The sequence below is a fragment of the Euphorbia lathyris genome, chromosome 1 (assembly GCF_963576675.1).
Source record: "Euphorbia lathyris chromosome 1, ddEupLath1.1, whole genome shotgun sequence".
NCBI classification, from domain to species: Eukaryota; Viridiplantae; Streptophyta; class Magnoliopsida; order Malpighiales; family Euphorbiaceae; genus Euphorbia; species Euphorbia lathyris.
Genome location: NC_088910.1, coordinates 124,295,746 through 124,315,160, shown reverse-complemented (window position 1 = coordinate 124,315,160; position 19,415 = coordinate 124,295,746). Strand labels below are relative to the sequence as shown.

The following is a 19,415-nucleotide window of genomic DNA, read 5'->3' as shown; positions in this document are numbered from 1 at the left end:
GCTGATCTTCTGTTTAGGATTTTTTACTGACTTGTCAGCACCCCAGTGCTGAGCGTGCCAGCACACTTTAGTAGTGTGTCCTAACTTCCCACAAAAGTCACATTGGACTTTTCGCTGGGGATTTCGTCTCTACTGAGTACCTTGGTACTGTGTACCTTGATACTGAGTTCTCAGCGGAAAATTGTTTTTGTTTGGAACCTTTAATTGGTTCTGAATGGTTGTGACATCCTTCCTCAGTTTCTTTGAAACTGACTGGACTTCAGAGACAGACTCATGAATGATTTTCATATTTTCATGCAAAACTGAGTTGTCTTGAAGAAGGTATCTGAGGTCACTCAGTTTGACCTCTTCTACTTCATCACAGCGCCGGCTGAGTGCTTTAATCTTCCTGTTACACTTTTTAACAAGTGTATAGAGATCACTCAGGGCGTTGCCCATTTCATTTCTGAGTTGAGAGAGTGAGATTACCTCATTAGATTGCTCTTCATTATCTGACTCATCAGATTGGTCAGCATGCTCAGAAGTGCATGGCTCAGCAAGTTCGTCAGCCATAAAGCATATCTTCGCTGACTCGGTGGCCTCAGTTTCTGTTGATGAAGATTCACCACTGTCACTCCAAGTAGCCACCATTGCCTTCTTCCCACTTTTCTTGTCTTTCCTCAGCGTGGGGCAGTTTGACTTAATATGGCCATCTTGGTGGCACTCAAAGCATGTAATGGGCTTTGAGCTGTCCTTTCTGTATTTGCTGTCGCTTGAGTCAGCCTTATACTTATCAAACTTTTTGTAAGGCTTTTTAGAATATTTGTCGTTCTTCCTGAACAGCCTCTTCATCTTTCTTGTGAACATGGCCATCTCCTCATCATCAGTTGAACTCCCGTCAGTGGAGTCAGCCTTCATGACAAGTGACTTCTGCTTCTTGTCATCAGATTTTTCCTTCACCTCAAAGTTTTTCATGGATATCTCATGGGTCAGCAATGAACCGATGAGTTCGTCATATTTGTAGGTGGTTAAATCCTGAGCTTCCTCAACTGCTGTCTTCTTTGCTTGCCAGTCTTTTGGAAGACTCCTGAGTATCTTTTTGACTTGTTCTTCCTCAGTGAAGATTTTCCCAAGTCTCTTGAGCTCATTAATGATGTTGGTGAACCGTGCGTTCATGTCTGAAATGCCCTCATCATTGTTCATCTCGAACAGCTCGTACAGTCTCATCTGCTGATTCACCTTGGATTCTTTTACTTTGTTTGTTCCCTCGTAGGTGACTTCCAGCTTTTTCCAGATCTCTTGTGCCGACTCACAACCTGAGATTTTGTTATATTCTGCAGCATCGAGCGCACAGTGAAGCATATTGATAGCCGAAGCATGGTTTTGAAGCTTCTTAAGATCATCCTCTGTCCATTCAACCTCAGCTTTAACAACTGACTGGCCAGCAACAACTTTCACAGGTACAAACGGGCCTTGGACTATAGATAGCCAGGCACTCATGTTTGTAGCTTGAATGAAGTTTTTCATCCTATTCTTCCAAAAGGTATAGTTTGACCCGAAGAATAGGGGAGGCCTGGTAATGGACAGCCCCTCAGGTAATATCTGAGTTGTCTGGTTTCCAGGAAGAAACCGAGTGCTGTTTTCGCCCATGGTATGGATCAACTCAAGGTTGTTAGACCTTTAGTAATGAGCTTTTAAGCTCTGATACCACTTGTTGGTCCCTTGTAAGGTTGCAAGTATAGTTCCAAGGGGGGGTTAGGAACTATTTTACCTTTTAAGACGATTAGGGCAGATTTATTTTCTTTTAGAAAAGATTATATGACAGCGGCACTGATCAATCGATAAGACACTAGCTTAGTCAACTAGTGACTAGGTCAGTTTCGTTGCTTAGATCAGGAAATAGCACTTAGAGTCTATTCCTGACTTAATTCGTTGGCAGCGCACAACTCAGCTTGACCTCTTTTACTTGGTCAGTTTTAGTTTGTTTTAAGCAAGCAATATAAATAAGGAGTTAAGGTTTAGAAATACTTCACTCAGCAGATTTATCCAGGTTCGGCTTCTTCTAAGCCTACGTCCTGTCCCCGGAACACTTCCGAGATTTCAAATCCTCTACTGAGCTCTTTAAAGGTAGAGCCTCAAACCTTTTACAATATCAGCAATTGAGTATGACAAGAGTACCTTCCTCTATACTTCTACTCAATCCTAATCTCTCCGCTGAGTACTTAAAACCGAGTACTCAGCCTCTCCTTTCTATTCCTATAAATGATAAAGATTTGTCCTAAACAACAATTGCTAGAACACCTTAGATGATTGAGGATCAATCACTCTAGACTTTTACACAAATGAATAAGCTTGTAGTGTAAGAATTTGCTTTGCTTTTGATGGAGAACTTTTGTACACGTTTGGTCAGCGTAATGGCTTTTGCTCAAAGTTCTCTGTGGAATGTGGATTCTGAATGCTCTATTTATAGAGAGCTATGAGAGCTTCTGGTTATTTCGAATTTCGAAATAACCGTTGGAGGGAAACGGCTACAGGTCGTTTTCACTCAGTCTGTCAGCAGTTCTCTTAGCCAATCAGATTCCAGCATCTTCTGTTCTTCGGTCAGTGTGACAGTATGTTCCTCCATTTTGGGTAACGTCAACCAGACAGCTTTCTGTGTCTTCTGATCTTTACTCGAAGAGGAAATACTTTGTCTAGAAGCTGTCTTGTGGTCAGCGGCTGTCTTGTACGTTTTGTCGAGACAGCTCAGCAGCTTCATACCGAAGTTGTCTACGTGGATCTTCTCGATCCTTCTTTGCTCAGCATGCGTTTCATTACTTCAACGGCAGCGTTTTGGAGATACGCGGGCTGAGTGATCTTGGGCTTGTTTGACTTGGGCCTTGACTTCCATATAGGGCTTGGACCTTATGATCTTTATGTCTTATAACAATTATAAACTCAACATTGAACAAACACATTAGTAACAATAAATCAAAGCATTTAAACTTAATGTGTTATAGAATATTTAATTTCACTTAATTAATTTTATCAAATCAAAATCCCGTGGAAAGGTGTTTCAACAGTGCCGACCTAGTCGGGATGTCTTCGGCCTTGTCTTTCTCCGTCCCAGCTTTTCATCAAAAAAAATAAAATACGAGTAAAAGAGTGTGGAAAAAGGCTGAAAGGAGGAAAAGAAAAGGCAATGATGAAAGCAAAAAAAATTAAAAAATTAAAAGTTAGAAAGTGCAATGTGTGCGGTCAAGTTGATCAAGCTCATGATAAAAGAATTTGTCCATCACTTCAGTAAGATGCAGTTAATGTTCTTTTTCATTCTTCTATTATTTTTGTGTATTAGTATTTGACAGATATGTATATTTTTTTTATCTAATGTAGGTATTTATCGAGCGAGGACGAAGATGAAGTCGAGAGCGAGTAAAATAGTTTTCTTTAATGGTTGATGAGGCAGTATATGTATATTCTAATTGATGGATATAGTTGATTTTTAGAAATGAAAATTTATCACTTATTAGAGTTTAGTATCAATATGATTTTGTTTTTGTAATTATATTATTTTTTACTGTGTTTATTCATGGAATTGAATGGAGTGTGTACTTCCAAAGTTGAGTAAATTAGTCATAGTGGAATTATTTGAGCAAATTAGATACCTGTCAACCACATTTGTGAAAAAAGTGAGCTCCTATAGAGCACCATAAACATCATAAATATAGTCTAAAATGAAGACAAGAGAGAGAGGTTTTATGATGTCAAATCTTTACAGGTAATTATCTTTTTATATACTTGCTGATCGTGTTATCAAGCAAAGTGCAACTCCATAGAGATTATTTTGATCATGATTAGTAGGGATAAGGTACCAAAATAGATCTATTATTTTTGAGGAAGTATCAATTTAGGCTCTACGTACAAAATAGCACAGATATAGGCTTAACGTTTAAAAAAATGTACAAAGGTTGTACACTTTAGTGGGAGGTCACCAAAAGATTGAACACTTTTGTATGCAAAATTGAAGGTTATACACCAAAGTGTGAAATAGGACAAATGTTGTACACTATATATGTGATTTGCCATATTTACACACGTAGAAAAGTCATACAACCTATGAACTCAAGATGTAAGGAAGAGTGGGATGGAGCGGTAAGTAATGAGAATGATTTAAGAAAGAGTGAGCTGAAATGACAAATAATGGAAGCAAAATTAGGAGAACTATGATGAATGCAAAGAGTGGGAAGAAGATGAGAGTGAATCAAGGAAGAGTGGACAACATGCACAACTATTAGATTCTGGAAAAGTCTATAAATAAGAGCCAAAACATCCATTCCAAACCAGAACCAACCAACAAAATAAAAATACCTACACTATGCCAAAATTACTATAGATATTGTTCCATATATTCCTAAGTTTTTAGTTGTTCTTTCATTCCAAAAGCATCTTTTAAGTCTCAATTTACTCTTTAGCAACTCGTTTTCAAGTTCTAAATCATTCAATTATCAATCCTGAGTCTAAAAGTTAACAATTTCCTAGGTCAAAGTTCACCAAAATCACTTTCTATCTATTTTTCTATAATCTACCCAGCAAATTCATTCTTATATTTCATACCCTTAACGTCCCATTTTTGCCCTAAATTTTTATACAAACTCGTTCTTAACATCATGAGTTTTATTTTAGCCTTTCGTTTTACTTCATTCCATATCTGAAAACCCATTTTACAAACTATTTTTTACACCCTAAATTATTTTACACATCCTATCCAATTTTTACACGTTCTGTCCACTTATTTCTTTTTTATGTTTCTGAGGCTTTAAAGTTTGTTTCTGTTCTCGATTCTTATACACACTCATTCATGACTTCTTAAACTTGACTTTAGCCTTTCGTTTTGCCTCATTTCGTGCCCGAAAACTCGCGTACGAGCCATCCAAAGTGAGACTAAATTCTATTTCGAACTAAGTTAGTCCCGCTCCGTCCATTTAAAGTGCTCATAGTGTTCGCAGATCCAAAGCCAAACGTGGTTCAACGCCTCCTCGAGATAACTAATTGTGGCTCCGAGTTTTTTGTTTCAATTTCCAATTTCATTTCCTTTATTGTAATTTTTGCAATTCAATTCGTGCTCATGTTATTGATTTGTTTACATTCAATTTTACAATTGGTTTAGCTATATGTTGATATAGAAATTAATTCAATTGTAATTATTTGCCTTAGACATATGCATTCAAACAATTTTTACATCAATCAATAAAATAACACTTTTCACCAAATTTCGTGCCAATTTCGCACTTTCATTCTCCTTTACTTTCTCGTTCTTTACTTATTCGCAATAGCTTAATCTGCAATAACCTTAAATTATCTAGCAAAGTTTCTATAATGGCGCTAGGAACCCAAGATATAGTGTTCGCAGATCCAAAGCCAAACGTGGTTCAACGCCTCCTCGAGATAACTAATTGTGGCTCCGAGTTTGTTGTTTCAATTTCCAATTTCATTTCCTTTATTGTAATTTTTGCAATTCAATTAGTGTTCATGTTATTGATTTGTTTACATTCAATTTTACAATTGGTTTAGATATATGTTGATATAAAAATTAGTTCAATTGTAATTATTTGCCTTAGACATATGCATTTAGACATTTTTTACATCAATCAATAAAATAACATTTTTCACCAAATTTCGTGTCAATTTCGCACTTTCATTCTCCTTTACTTTCTTGTTCTTTACTTATTCGCAATAGCTTAATCTGCAATAACCTTAAATTATCTAGCAAAGTTTCTATAATGGCGCTAGGAACCCAAGATAAACTTTTTCAATCATTGCATCTCTTGTTAATCGTTTCGATTAAATTTCATATTTTGGCGTATAAAACCATAAATTTAACCGTTTATATCAATTGAGAATTGATTTTTTTTTTGACACATCCGCACCCAAACCACACGTGATAAGGTTGAATTTAGCATTATTTGAAAATATGAGATAGTAAATTAAATAATGAGAATAATTATTTACTTTAATTGACTAAATATTTGTATATCTTCAATTTCTTGTTCGATGTGTATGAATATTAATATTTTATTATCAAATATTAATAATTATAAATTATAATTTAGTCGAAAAGAATATAAATTTGTCTATAATTTTTGAAGAAATGTAAATTTGTCCCTAATATAAAAAATGATGTAATTTTACTCGTAATTCTAAACACTATTAATTTTTCCCTTTATATAATAGAAAATTTAAACAAAATGGTTAATGTTGTTTGACTCGGTTATTTAATTATCAAATCATACATTTTTGAAACATAAATTATGTTAAAAATATTTATTTTATTCTTAATACAATTACAAATAATTTGTCAAAATGTTATTATTTAAATATATCAGATACAAAAACCGTCAAATATTTAATTTGTTATTAAAAAAAGGTTACAAACAACTTATTAAAATACACGAAAATATTTAATTTATCAATAAATTTATTTAAACAATCCGATATAGTAATTAAATAACTATTAAATTAATTTTAATTAATTAAAAACTTACCAATAAAATTTCACAAAATTGCATTATCGCAGGTAGGGTTGAGCGTGGATCTCGGAGATTCTTGAACCGGACCGAATACAAAAAAAAATCCAAAATGGAATTGAACCGTTGACTTTTTCTATAGGACCGAACTGAATTGTATCGTTAACTTAATGAGGTACAATTCTGGAGATTTTCAAATTCCTAATATTCCTAAGTAAATATGTTGGAGATTCTAGAACTGGACCGAATATCCGAAAAAAAGATCCAGAACCGGATTAAATAGTTGAATTTTTTATTAGGATCTAATCGAATTGTACCGTTGACTTAAGTAGATACAATTCTAAAGATTTTCAAATCCTCAAATTGTACCGAACCGTACTCGCCTCTAATGGCAGAGCAAAATTAAAAAATGAGGGCAAAATTAATGTTTATCTTAAAAATGAGGGCAAAATTTAAACCGATTGGAAAGCCAGCCGAGTAGGACTTAAAAGCAACGCTACGAAGGAGAAAACCTAGGGACCTAAAAACAACGCTACTCGTTCTTCGGTTCGTACAAAAGGACCATTCACGCTAATTTCATTCTTCTCTTCTGTGAGAGAGCCAGTGCCCACCCAGTTCCTCCCCTCCCCTCCCCTCCCCTCCCCTCCTTTTTTGTCCTCCTCCTTTTCTCATCTCATCTCATACTCTCCCTTCCATCTCTTTTGCAACTTTGAACGATTCAGATCCATCTTTGGATTCCACAATTTCCACATTCACAGTTAACAGGTGCAAAAATTAAACCCTAAGCTTCATCTTCTTATTGTTTTTGCTTCAATCTGAATTACAACTCCTTCCGTTTCAATAAAAAGCTTCTCTACCGTACTGCTTTGTTTCTATTGGTACGCGATGACATTGTGTTTAGTTGAATCTTATTTCAATCGTGACTGTTCTGCTTAATCCTTCGTTATCCCAGTTTCATTCCTGCGATTTATTTATTTGTCTTTTGCACTCTTCAGTTACGTATATACTGATATAGGATCGCAATTTTTAATATCCCAGTTTCGTTACAACCTTGCGGCATATGAATTTGTTTTTCTAATTTGTTAACATTTTACTCTTAATGTTTGATTCACTCTTTCGATTTTGTTTTATGTTTTTTTCTCGCTTTGAGATTAAATGTGTATTCCTTCATTATAACGACATCTTCTTCTGGCATTGCAATTTGATTCTGTTTGTTGTCCGGGCAGGATAGAGAAACCGTTGCTAATTTTTGGGAGGAAGGATGTTTGGTTCTACTGCAGGTTTGTGATTTTACACTTTTATTGATTGTGCACCTTTAAACTATACTGCCGCTTGTATGTGTCCAATATTGTCTAAATTGCGGATTCTGAACTCTGAAGGGACATTGTTTCATCAATTATATTGATCTTTTAGTGAAATTGAATTCAAAACACATTCTTCTTCACCCCAGTCAAATGAATCCTTAGTAGGTTATTTAGATGTTGATCAAGTTGTTTTAAGACATGGAAGCTTGTATATATCTTTCTCCATCGCAACACTTACATACAGTTTAAAAGGAAGTTTTTCAATCAAACGTTATTATCAGTTGCTTTGATTCTTTCTATCACTACTGGTACATTTCAAAATTTAGGTTTATTTGAGATTTGCATGTCACTCTGAAGACTTTATTATTATTATTATTATTATTATTATTATTATTATTATTATTATTACTCCTGTGTTATTTGTGTCATTTTTATTGAACTTCAGTGGTATCGCTAATGTTTTGCTGATGGAATATGGTTATTTTATGTCATTGTCTTTTTCTAGAATGATTATATTTGCTAGTGTGTTTCATGGAGATAATATCTAGTAATCTTTAGATGTTTGTTTTGGTTGCTCTCTGCAAGAAACGTACTGATGGGTTTTTACTTCATTTTAACAGCTTTTGGGCAGTCATCTAGTAGTCCATTTGGGTCCCAACCCATCTTTGGTCAGACAAATAATGCAAACAATAACCCGTTTGCCCCCAAACCCTTTGGTAGTACAACTCCTTTTGGTGCACAAACTGGGGGTTCCATCTTTGGGGGCACTTCCACTGGTATGTTTGGTGCCCCCCAAACTTCCTCGCCTTTCTCATCCACGACTACATTTGGTGCTTCATCTTCACCAGCTTTTGGCAGCTCTGCACCCACATTTGGAGCTACTTCAGCATCTGCTTTTGGTGGTTCATCTACTTCATTTGGTGGTAAGAATGCTTTGCAGCTGCCTTTGTGTCATACTGGTCGGTCTGATGATAAGGAAGTATTGCTTAAAGCTTATCCTGTGTATAACATGTTGCCATAGCTCACTGTTTCTGCTAACTTTCTGTTTAAAATAAGCTTTTGCAAATTTATGAACAATATGTATTATATTTTTTCACGTTCTTGAGAAATTTTAGAGAATTTAGCAGAGAAGATCCAATTTTGTGGAAATACTATTGTACTGATGGAATTGAACAGAACTTGCAAATCAGGAATTCAAATAAGATGATACAATGTGATTCTCTCAAAGAATAAACTAATCAAATTGTTACTATGATCTATGTATTTATATGAACTTCACAAATCAAGATTCAGCTAAAAAAGTTGAGTATCGGATGTCACACAAGGAAATGCCCGTGAAATGTAGTTATTGATTATCATGGTAGTAGCAAGTGACAGGCATCTGAACTCAAGAAAATAAGAGAGAGCATGATGGGGAGAGAGAGAGAGAGAAAGAAGGATTGTTTTTTTTTTTTTTTTTAAGCTTTATTACTTTTTTTTTTCCTTTTCAAAAAATTAATATTCAGGCAATCAGACACTGCCATAAGATCAAGTTAGCATATTAATTTCTGATTTAAATTTTAAATGGTTGATGCCGTATGCGCTTGTTCTGTTAGATTTTTGAATTGAGATATTCTAAAGATTCCTACACAGAAATTCCTGTTATTATTTTTTTGGGGGTTAAATGATCCCATTTCTTGTATTTGTTTTATAATGTTAGTCCGCAGTTTTAATCATCTCTGACCAGTGACCAGGCAAATGCATGCTTTCTTTGGTCATCTGGTTTATGATTTTTAGTAGAATCACACTCATTATTTCATTAGGTGTATCTGCTGAAGAAGCCTATCTAGCATATTATTTGGTCAACATCATGTCAGGGAATTCATACCTTGGAAATGTGTTTTCTAGTAGTCTCTAGTTGTTTACTGGAACTATTTTTAAGCTTTACTTTGCGGAGCCTATATACACAGCGTAGTATTTTTGCTGGTTTTTGGAACTTCGTATACTTCTCTATCATTTTATGTTAATAGATTCATAATTCATTAGTCAAGATTGTATTTTTATCATTTCATTATGCATAAACACATGGAAAGAAGCATAGAATTTGACTTCATTGATTTTGCTCGTGCATCTCTCAAATTGTTTCTCTCTTTGTAGGATCTTCTGTCTTTGGCCAGAAACCTGCTTTTGGAGGCTTTGGGTCCAATACTCAGACAAGTCCATTTGGAAGTACAAGTCAGCCATCACAGCCTGCATTTGGAAGTGGCTTATTTGGTTCTACCACACCTTTTGGTGCATCAAGTCAATCTGCATTCGGTGCTGCTAGTAGTCCTGGATTTGGTGCATCAAGCACCCCTCCTTTTGGTTCTAGCAGCACTCCTGCTTTTGGTGCAAGTGGTACTTCGGGCTTTGGTGCAAGTGGCACTCCCTCCTTTGGTGCTACAAGCACTCCTACGTTTGGTGCAACAGCGAGTCCAGCATTTGGCACAGGTGCTGCATTTGGTGCATCTAACAACCCAGCATTTGGATCTGGAGGTGGTTTTGGAGCTTCAAGTGCACCTGTTTTTGGAAGTTCAAGCACTTCTGGTTTTGGTGCTACTGGTTCTGCTTTTGGTGCTTCAACTACATCTGGATTTGGTGGAACATCTAGTACTCCTGTCTTTGGGGGTTCTAGTGCTCCCGCCTTTGGTAGTACCTCAGCATTTGGGACGTCAAGTACCCCATCCTTTAACTTTGGATCCAGTCCGTCTTTTGGTCAATCAACATCTGCATTTGGGAACACTCAATTCGGAACTTCTGCATCTCCTTTTAGTGCTCAGACTTCTCCATTTGGTTGGTTTTTAACTGTTAATTGATTGTCATGCTCTTGCAGAAATGCTAGGGTCTAAAAGACTCAGAATAATTCTTTTCATCATGTTGGACAGCTCCCATTTTGGTCCTTTTACATGAATGGTTATACATATATACATTTTGTAACTTCATACTGTTATGATCTTGTATGTAGGAGCTCAAGCTACGACACCAACATTTGGGAGCAGTGGATTTGGGCAGACAGGCTTTGCAGGGAATCGTGGGGGGAGCAGAGTGGTTGCCTACTCAGCAACAGCAGAGACAGACAGCAGTGGTGGACAGCCTGCAAAGTTAGAGTCTATATCAGCCATGTCTGTATATAAAGATAAAAGCCACGAGGAACTGAGATGGGAAGATTATCAGTTGGGAGATAAAGGTAGATCAAAACTTTATGTTAAAAGCTGAATTGATATTTTTTTTGAACAATGATGTTTACTGCTTTTCTTTGATCTGATTTTCTGTGCAGGTGGACCAGTTCCTCTTGGTCAATCCTCTAACTTTGCTGTGTCTAGTGGGCCTACTAATTTATTTGCTCAGCCTAGTACAGCTGTTCAGTCATCTGCTGTCCAATTTTCTTCAACAATTTCCTCTAATCCATTTATAACGAAACCAAATAGTCAGTCACCTTTTCCTATACAATCTAGCCCTTTCCAGTCAACCTCAGGTTTTGGACAAACCTCATCTCCTGCGTTTACTCAAAACGCAGCTCCATCTTCATTTGTTTCAACACCTTCCTTGTTTACATCTACTGTTGGACAATCAAATTCTTCGCAATTTGCAAATTTTTCTAATACTCAGCCATCTCTTTCATTCTCATCCTCTTTATCTCCATATACCCAGACAGGTTCTGGATTTGGACAGAGTACGTCATTATTTGCACCCAGTACTACGGCTTCATTTAACCAGACAAACATGTTCAATACTCCTACTGGTGGTTTTGGATTCTCAAACACCCAATCTATGATGCCATCCAATAACCAAGGATTGTTTAACCAAACAGCTGTAAGTAACTCTCATATCTTTATAGTACTCTCTCTATTATGATCTTGGTTTTCTACATTTTGTGTCGGAAAAGGTATTGTATTTTGGTAGATACAGCGATTTAGTACCAATATGCCGTTTATTTTTCAATAATAATCTTCCAGACTCCAGTTATCATCCTTTTAGGTATGTTATAGGTAATCAATATTGAAATGGGATAGGAAGTGTTGGAATTGGGGATAATCTAACTTAGACGTTTGCTTCATTAAAATTATTTATACAATGAGGTTATTGAACCTGCTTGTTCTTGTTCAGAAATCAGAACTCAGTTGCGTATTTTAGGTTTTGGTATTCACAATAGTTTTATTTGTTACTAATAATCTCTCTAATTGCAGGTTCCTCAATCTTCAAATTTTCAATTATCTCAACCTTCTCAGCCTGCAGGTGGTCTTAGCTTTAGTAATTTTGGTCAGTCTCAACCAGGTATTTTTTTTATTATTATTTCTTTGCAGTTTTTCGTTATGATTCTCAGGATATTTTTACTGTATGGTGCTGACTTTAACTGCTTCTACAGCTGGTACAAGTGGTTTTACTAGTTCAACAAGCTTGTTTGGGCCGAACCCTTATGCACAATTGTATGTCTTGCCTTCTATGATTAATTTCTCTGCATGCATACTATCATTTTGATGCATATTATGCATATATAACCTTATTTGGTAGTATGGCAGTGGGATCTAAGGATTCTTAAATGTGCTCTATAACATTTAATTGGCTTCCATCTTATTCAGCATGTTTACTCATTATTCATAAGTCTTTTTGCTGATAATTGGAATAAGGTCTTTTTGTTTTTCTATGAATCAATTCATGGTTCATGCTAGCATGTTTTCTACTTGTAGGTCTACCGCACAGGGTAATGTTGCTGTGCAGCCCGTACCTGTTACAAATCCATTTGGGACACTTCCTGCAATGCCTCAAATGTCTATTGGTCGAGCTGGGGCAACTCCATCTGTTCAATATGGAATTTCAAACTTACCTGTAAATATCCTATCCTTTAGCTTGGCTTGTTACTCTTGGTGATGTGACAATTTAATTTGCTTCTTCAGATGTGACTGAGCTCAGTTGTATACGATCTTTACAACTAGAATATAGTAGAATTTCATTTGCAAATAGATTCAGTTGCCAAGCTTATTATGAAAATAAACTGTATAAAAATACTATTGAGGTTTAACAATTTGTATTTGAGATGTCTGTGTGTCCACCCCTGTGGGGGGAGGTTGTGTGTGTGTGCGCCTCTTGATTGATTTAATCAAGTGTTATAGTTTAAGTGATGTGAAAATTAATTTCTTTAAACTTTAGTAAATTCCAGTGAATGAACATTGAAAATTGTATACTGTAAACCTGACAATGGGGTACTGTTGTATTCAAAATAAACAAAAATGTACTTGTTGTGGTGCTGTCAGATTTGTACTTGTTTATGTACTTGTGGTAATATTGACATTGTCTTCTTTCAGGTTGTTGACAAGCCTCCTCCTGTTCGGATATCAAGCTTGTTGACTTCTAGGCACTTGTCACAAAGGCGGATAAAGTTACCTGCTAGGAAATATAATCCTAAGCATGATGGTCCGAGGGTGAGGATATGTACTAAAATTTTGTTAATAGCACATGGATTTCTCTTTCATTCATTGAAGTTGGAATTCTTTTGTACTTGGAGGAAATACAGTTAACTTGTGTTTGTTCCTTTGCTTGAATATCGCATTCAGGTTCCATTTTTCAGCGATGAAGAAGAAACAACTGGTGCACCAAAGGCAGATGCTCTTTTCGTTCCTCGGGAAAACCCAAGAGCCTTGGTCATTCGCCCAACAGAGCAGTGGTCCTTGAGGCCTAGTTCTGAAAAAGCTTCCGCATCAAAAGATGTGTCTACTGCAGTAAATGAGAATGGTAAATTTTTTTGAATCGATATAAAAATATGTTATGCTTTTCCCTATTAAGATAGTAATAGAACCAAATTCATTTCAACTTTTTTTAATTATTCAGGGAAAACTTCAGAAGCTGCTGATGTTCCTTCCTCAAGTGGTTCTGGTGCTGGTGGTAAAGATAGTAAGTAGTACTTTTTGTTTGTGTGGCTCCTTGGTTTCTGGTTGTTTTAATTGTGTGAAAAATTGCAGAATTGATATTGCATAACATAACCATATGGACTTCTTCCAGGATGGAACGACATGATAACTTTTTGCTTGAAATGACATCCTTTCTTCTAGGATACTTGTGGAGGTCACTTAGAACCTTTTCAGTTTCTAATTTGAACCTTGTGTGACATGCCTGATCTTGTGATGGCTAGGCTCCATCCAGATGGCGATAATCTGGGAACTCTGTTCCTTCAAACTTTACTAAGACAAGAAATATGGCTATTTAATGCTACACTTTTTTTATTTTTATTTTTATTATTGTGCTTATGAATTTTAGTGTACTTGCCTTTGTGTGTGGTAATAATATATATATATTAATTTTGCAGAGAATGTGTCTGAAAATGGTCATGGTAAAGAGAGAGTTCATTTGAAACAAAACCAGAAACCCAACGGGGTTCAGGATGATAATTCTACTCAGGAGGAATTGTATAGAACCCTTAGTGGCCATAGAGCAGGTGAAGCTGCCATTGTTTATGAGCACGGGGCAGACATTGAGGCACTAATGCCAAAACTACGGAGATCTGACTACTACACGGAGCCACGAATCCAGGAATTGGCAGCCAAGGAAAGGGCTGAACCGGGTTTCTGCCGTCATGTCAAGGACTTTGTTGTTGGACGGCATGGTTATGGTAGCATCAAGTTCATGGGTGAAACAGATGTGAGACGACTTGATCTCGAGTCCCTTGTTCAGTTTAACAACCGGGAGGTTATAGTTTACACAGATGACAGCAAGAAACCACCCATTGGGCAAGGGCTCAATAAACCTGCAGAGGTGACACTTCTGAATATAAAATGCTTCGAGAAAAAGACTGGGCGCCAATTTACAGAAGGGCCGAAAATTGAGAGATACAAGGAGATGCTTAAAAGGAAAGCTGAGGACCAAGGTGCTGAATTTGTTTCATATGACCCTGTGAAAGGAGAATGGAAGTTCAAGGTCAACCATTTCAGCAAGTACATGCTGGGAGATGAAGATGAATGGGAAGATGCAGATGATTGGGTGGTTGTGAATTCCACTTGTGATTGTTGATAATCTTTGTGGTTTCTGGAATAACATTTGTCATGTGATTTTTGTTTTTCTGTTCTTTTGTTTATTTGGAGGAGGCTTCCTTTGGATTTGTATATGATTTTAGCACTTTGTTATATATCAGTTTGGTTATTGTGCTGTGTAGGAAGTTCTTGTCTGTATCATTTCTCTCATTTTTCTTTTCTCCTTTTGTGTGGCTCTTGTTATTTCCGACTGAAACTAGAATATTGGTCAGAATTTTGATGGTAAACTTGTCTTTTTAATGTTTTCTGGTAGGTGGAAATTATATTTTCATTTTGTGTCTGTTCACATTTGTTAAAAATCCTAAAAGCTCTCTTTTATCATTGAAGTAACAGTCAAAGTGGAATAAGCATTAAATGAACTTGGCGTTTGGGTGATTGGAAAAAGGAAAATGATGATGTCATCAAGTTTTTAAAAAATGATACAATGGGTAAATGGAACAAGTATAGGAGAGTTTAGTAGATTGGGGGAATAGTGCTCAAAGGGATAATAAGGATGCTGAGTGTTGGAGGATGCGGGAGTGTTTAGGGCGCAATGGAAAAGCATCGGGACTCAAAGTTGCACGATAAAACCCTTTTTGGGTTTCTAATAGTCGACCTTAGTCCTGGGTTCTGGGTTGCTGACCTTAGGCTCTCACATTCGGGATAAAAACCAATGAGGTCGTCGACCTCACTTTAGGGTCGGCGACTCTAGTCATTGTTGGACGATATTTTGCCTAACCCTCCGTTCATTGTTGGATGATGTTTTATTATTTATTTTGAGTCATTATTTACTTATTTACCCCTTTATATTTGTATAACTACATTCGAGCGTAATGTTTTTCTGTAATCGCTATTATGAGGTTTTAAAGGTATATATACTCATTTATGTACCGTAAGAATCATCAATCTTTTTACTAATCAAATTCTGAAAATTGTTTCTTTAAGAGAGTTAGAGTTTATCCTTTATCAATTTGGGGTTTTCAATTCTTTCAAGTTTAGCTTGAAAATACTATTTGTTGGTTCAAGGTTAAAACCTTCAACGATTTCTTTCTCTCAACCTTCTCTACATCATATTGGTATCAAAGCCTTGATCGTCTCCTGATCCAGAACTTTTTTTGAGCATTTATTTCCATCAATGTTTGTAAGAACATTAATGGAGTATTCAGATAGAAAAATTAGTAGTCTCAGATAAGAGGTGGGGCTTATAATTGAAGAATCAAGTATAACTTTTAGGCAAGAAATTAGGGCTTCAATAGTCTAAATAATGGCGGAGTTTCAACAAAACTTTGAGCGGAATTGAAGCGGAGAAAAGAAAGTTTTCTCAACATGCCGAGAAGGCTCATTTGTTTTTCCAAATGAGTCATCATCAATTGCTCAACAATCTAAAACCATAGAGGCACACCCTAATTTATCAAATTCTTATGTTAAAAATATGGATATTGAAATTGTTAGTGAGAAGTTGGATGTTTGTGTTGTTGAGGATGATTTTAAGTTCTCATTTTGAATTTATGGATAATGAGTTTGTAAATGAGGATTTGAATCTTTGTGTAAATAAGGAGGAAAGAGTTTTAGTAGGCGAGGATGATTGATTTTGTGTGTGGTAAGATTGGGGAAGCTCATGTTAGAAATGATGCTCTCTATCTGTTTGAGAAAATGCTCTTTAGAAATACAATTATTAGTATTCTTATAGACGAGGGTATTAGTGTTGAAAAAGGGGAAAGTGAAATTGGGTTGATGCTTGCTATGAGGAGAAGGACAAAATCAATCTATATGTGAAGGTTGAAGGAGATGGTGATGGAAGAGATGTAGGTGGATCAAATGTGTTGGGATGTGGCGAGTTAGTTAGATCGGAAAACTTGGAAAACAGAATAATTGACTTGGGCCATGAAGAGAATCACATGAGAGTCTAGTCTTCCGAATGTTATGTGACTAATGTGTTGATGTCAAAAGAGGATAACAACGTACTTGAAGAGATAAATTTTGGGAAAGTAACTTGTGAAAATCGAGATTGGATTGAGAAGGAGAAGAACGAATTCGAAAATGAGATTGATAAGGAAAAGCGCGAGCTTGAGAATGAAGTTGAGAAGGAGAAGAGCGACTTTAAGAATGGAGTTCGTGGTGTGGTGAAAGTGATTGATATCTATGTGGACAAAGAGAAAGTGAGAGAAATCCAAGAATTGCAAAATAGTATCCGGGTTAGCGAAGAGAATGATAGAGAAGTCTGGAAATGGTCAAGGAGCTTCAAACAGGGTTCATGGGATCGATGAGAAGTGGATTGACAAGTGTTCATGGGATCGCTGAGAAGTGGATTGACAAGTGTCTTCGAGACATTTCATTTGATATCGGCTATGAGCGAAAGAAAGTTGTGAATAGTATCCAGGTTAATGAGTGGAGGATAGAAAAATTTGGGGTTGGTCCATTCAAAATAATGTAGGGACTTTGAAGAGTGTCCATAGGATTGTTAAGGAGTGGTTCGACAAGTCTCGTCAAGAGATTCCATTTGATGGTAGAGAAAAGTGGAAGAAGAACGACGAGATACCAAAGAGGATGAGCATGAGGGAAACTTACAAATTAAGCTTCTGAAGAAAGTGAACCCAGAAGTTTGTGAGGTGGTCCTCCTGAATTGGTTGGGAACAACAACAGTTTAATACTATGTGAAATGTTTGAGTCCGTTTAAGACTGGTGAGTTTCTTCCATACTCAACAAATAACTTAGGGTCAAGTTATTTTCAAGAGAGAGTGTATGGACGAGGACATCAAGTTGACCAAAAATGTTAAAACAGGTAATTGGGAGAAATTGATTCAAAGAAGTTCAAATCAAAGGAACAGAAGGTAATTTTCAGTTTAGTAACTTGAGGGAATAATGCTCAAAGGGACAATTAGGATGCGTGCAAGAGTGTTCAGGACACAAAAATGCATGAGAAGACTATTTATGGGTCTCAAGTTGCCGACCCGAGGCCCTCATATTCGAAGTAAAAACCAGTGAGGTAGCCAACCTCACTTTAGGTTCGGCGACCCCAATCAATGTTGGGCGATATTTCATCCAACCCTCCCCTCAAATGTTTCTCTTGATTTGAATTTTATCATGCGGCCCCACTCACTACATTAACGCTTTATTATTCATTTTGAGTCATCATTTACTTATTTATCCTTTTTATGTGTAATAGTTACGTTCAAGTTTTATGCTTTTATATAATCTTTATTCTAGGTTTTTAATGGTATATATACTTTTTTATGGACTGTAAGAGTCATCAATCTTTTTTATTAATCAAATTCTGGAAATTCTCCTTTAAAAGAGTTAAAGTTCATTCCTTTTATTAATTTAGAGGTTTCCAATCCCTTGAAAATATTCTTTATTGATTTACTGTCAAAACCTTTAATAATTTCTCTCTCCTCTCAAGTCCTTCATGCATGAAAAAACAAGCGAAGTATTTCTACATAATTTTGATTTGGTTTCGAATGGGCCATAAAAAAATTTAAGTAGATAAAACAACTAATTTGATTGCATTCTTATACGGGAAAAAAAAAGAATTTTTAAGGTCAGCACCACATCATTTAAATATCCCGAAAATCACATATTGTTTGGTTGTTTGATTGAAGGTTTTTGAAGGTAAAATAAGTGTGAAAAGATATCCTTGTTTGTTTTGAGGTGTAAATAAAGTGTAGCATGAGCATAACCTGCTTATACATACACTTGAAAAAGAATGGTTAGAAAGTTCAATGATGCGGCAGTCAGAATGAAGCAAACTGTTAAATGGTTTGATCATGTTATTATTGCCATTAGCATTTCTGCTCTTGGTCTGTTGTTCCCTATGAAGCACCGATACTTTCCGGAGGTCACCGTATGCGTATCCGATACTCCGGATGCGGGGATTCGCCGGGGATTCGTCGGGATACGTACGGGATTCGCCTGGGAAGTATCCCCTTTTTTCTTTTCTTTTTTAAATGAGGGGATACATGGGGACACACCGGGGACACTTCCGGGACACTTCGAGGATACTTCGAGGATACTTTAAGGGTTTTTTAAAAAAAAAACTTTGAAAGTATAAGGGTTTTTTAAAAAAAAACTCAGTAAATAAAAGGATTAAAATGAAATAATCCAAGATTACTGGTATATAGAGGGTTATCGCGATTGAATTGAACCCTAAACTAAATTGAAAATCTCTCATGTCGATTGAACCCTAATCGTATCGAGTTCTTCTGTTCAGTCGATCCCTCTCACTCATCTGGTCTTCCTCTCATCTGGTCGATTCCCTCTCATTTGGTCTTCCTCTCATCTGGTCGATTCCCTCTGATCGAGTTTTTCCTCTCATGGTCGATCTGCTTTGATCGATTTCTTGCTCTTATCTGGTCGATTTCTTTTGTCTGTGCAGTTAATATTATAGATGTTATTTGTGGTTTTATAATGACTTGAGAGTATTATTTGTGTTTTTATAATGACTTTATGAATATGATTTGTGATTTATATATTTATGTATCTTTTGAATTTTCATTATAAATGATATATATTATTAATTATATATAAAATTTGCCGTATCCCCGCCGTACCCGTATCTCATATTTTTTAGAAATGCCGTTTGCCGTACTCGTACGCGTACCCGCACCCGTATG

General features: G+C 36.2%; 1 protein-coding gene across 2 annotated transcripts; it reads left to right on the top strand.

Annotated features, from left to right (window-relative positions):
* Positions 1-7,090: 7,090 nt before the first annotated feature.
* On the top strand, positions 7,091-14,945 carry LOC136210889 (nuclear pore complex protein NUP98A). 2 transcript variants are annotated; one of them, XM_066002329.1, is made up of 13 exons: positions 7,091-7,247; positions 7,709-7,762; positions 8,407-8,709; positions 9,923-10,597; positions 10,770-10,991; positions 11,082-11,617; positions 11,992-12,079; positions 12,171-12,231; positions 12,493-12,631; positions 13,108-13,224; positions 13,357-13,534; positions 13,631-13,693; positions 14,106-14,945. In XM_066002329.1, the coding sequence occupies exons 2-13, from the start codon at positions 7,744-7,746 to the stop codon at positions 14,804-14,806; spliced, it is 3,102 nt and encodes a 1,033-aa protein (XP_065858401.1). In that variant the 5' UTR covers positions 7,091-7,247; positions 7,709-7,743; the 3' UTR covers positions 14,807-14,945. The 2 variants fall into 2 exon arrangements, with proteins under 2 accessions (XP_065858401.1, XP_065858400.1); XM_066002328.1 differs by having other exon boundaries at positions 7,097-7,360.
* Positions 14,946-19,415: the final 4,470 nt, after the last annotated feature.

What these genes read in the sequence shown, in the direction of transcription:
- LOC136210889 (XM_066002329.1), top strand. An exon ending in TTCATCTACTTCATTTGGTG is followed by an intron (nt 8,710 to 9,922) that starts GTAAGAATGCTT and finishes CTCTCTTTGTAG; the next exon opens with GATCTTCTGTCTTTGGCCAG. An exon ending in ATGGAATTTCAAACTTACCT is followed by an intron (nt 12,632 to 13,107) that starts GTAAATATCCTA and finishes GTCTTCTTTCAG; the next exon opens with GTTGTTGACAAGCCTCCTCC.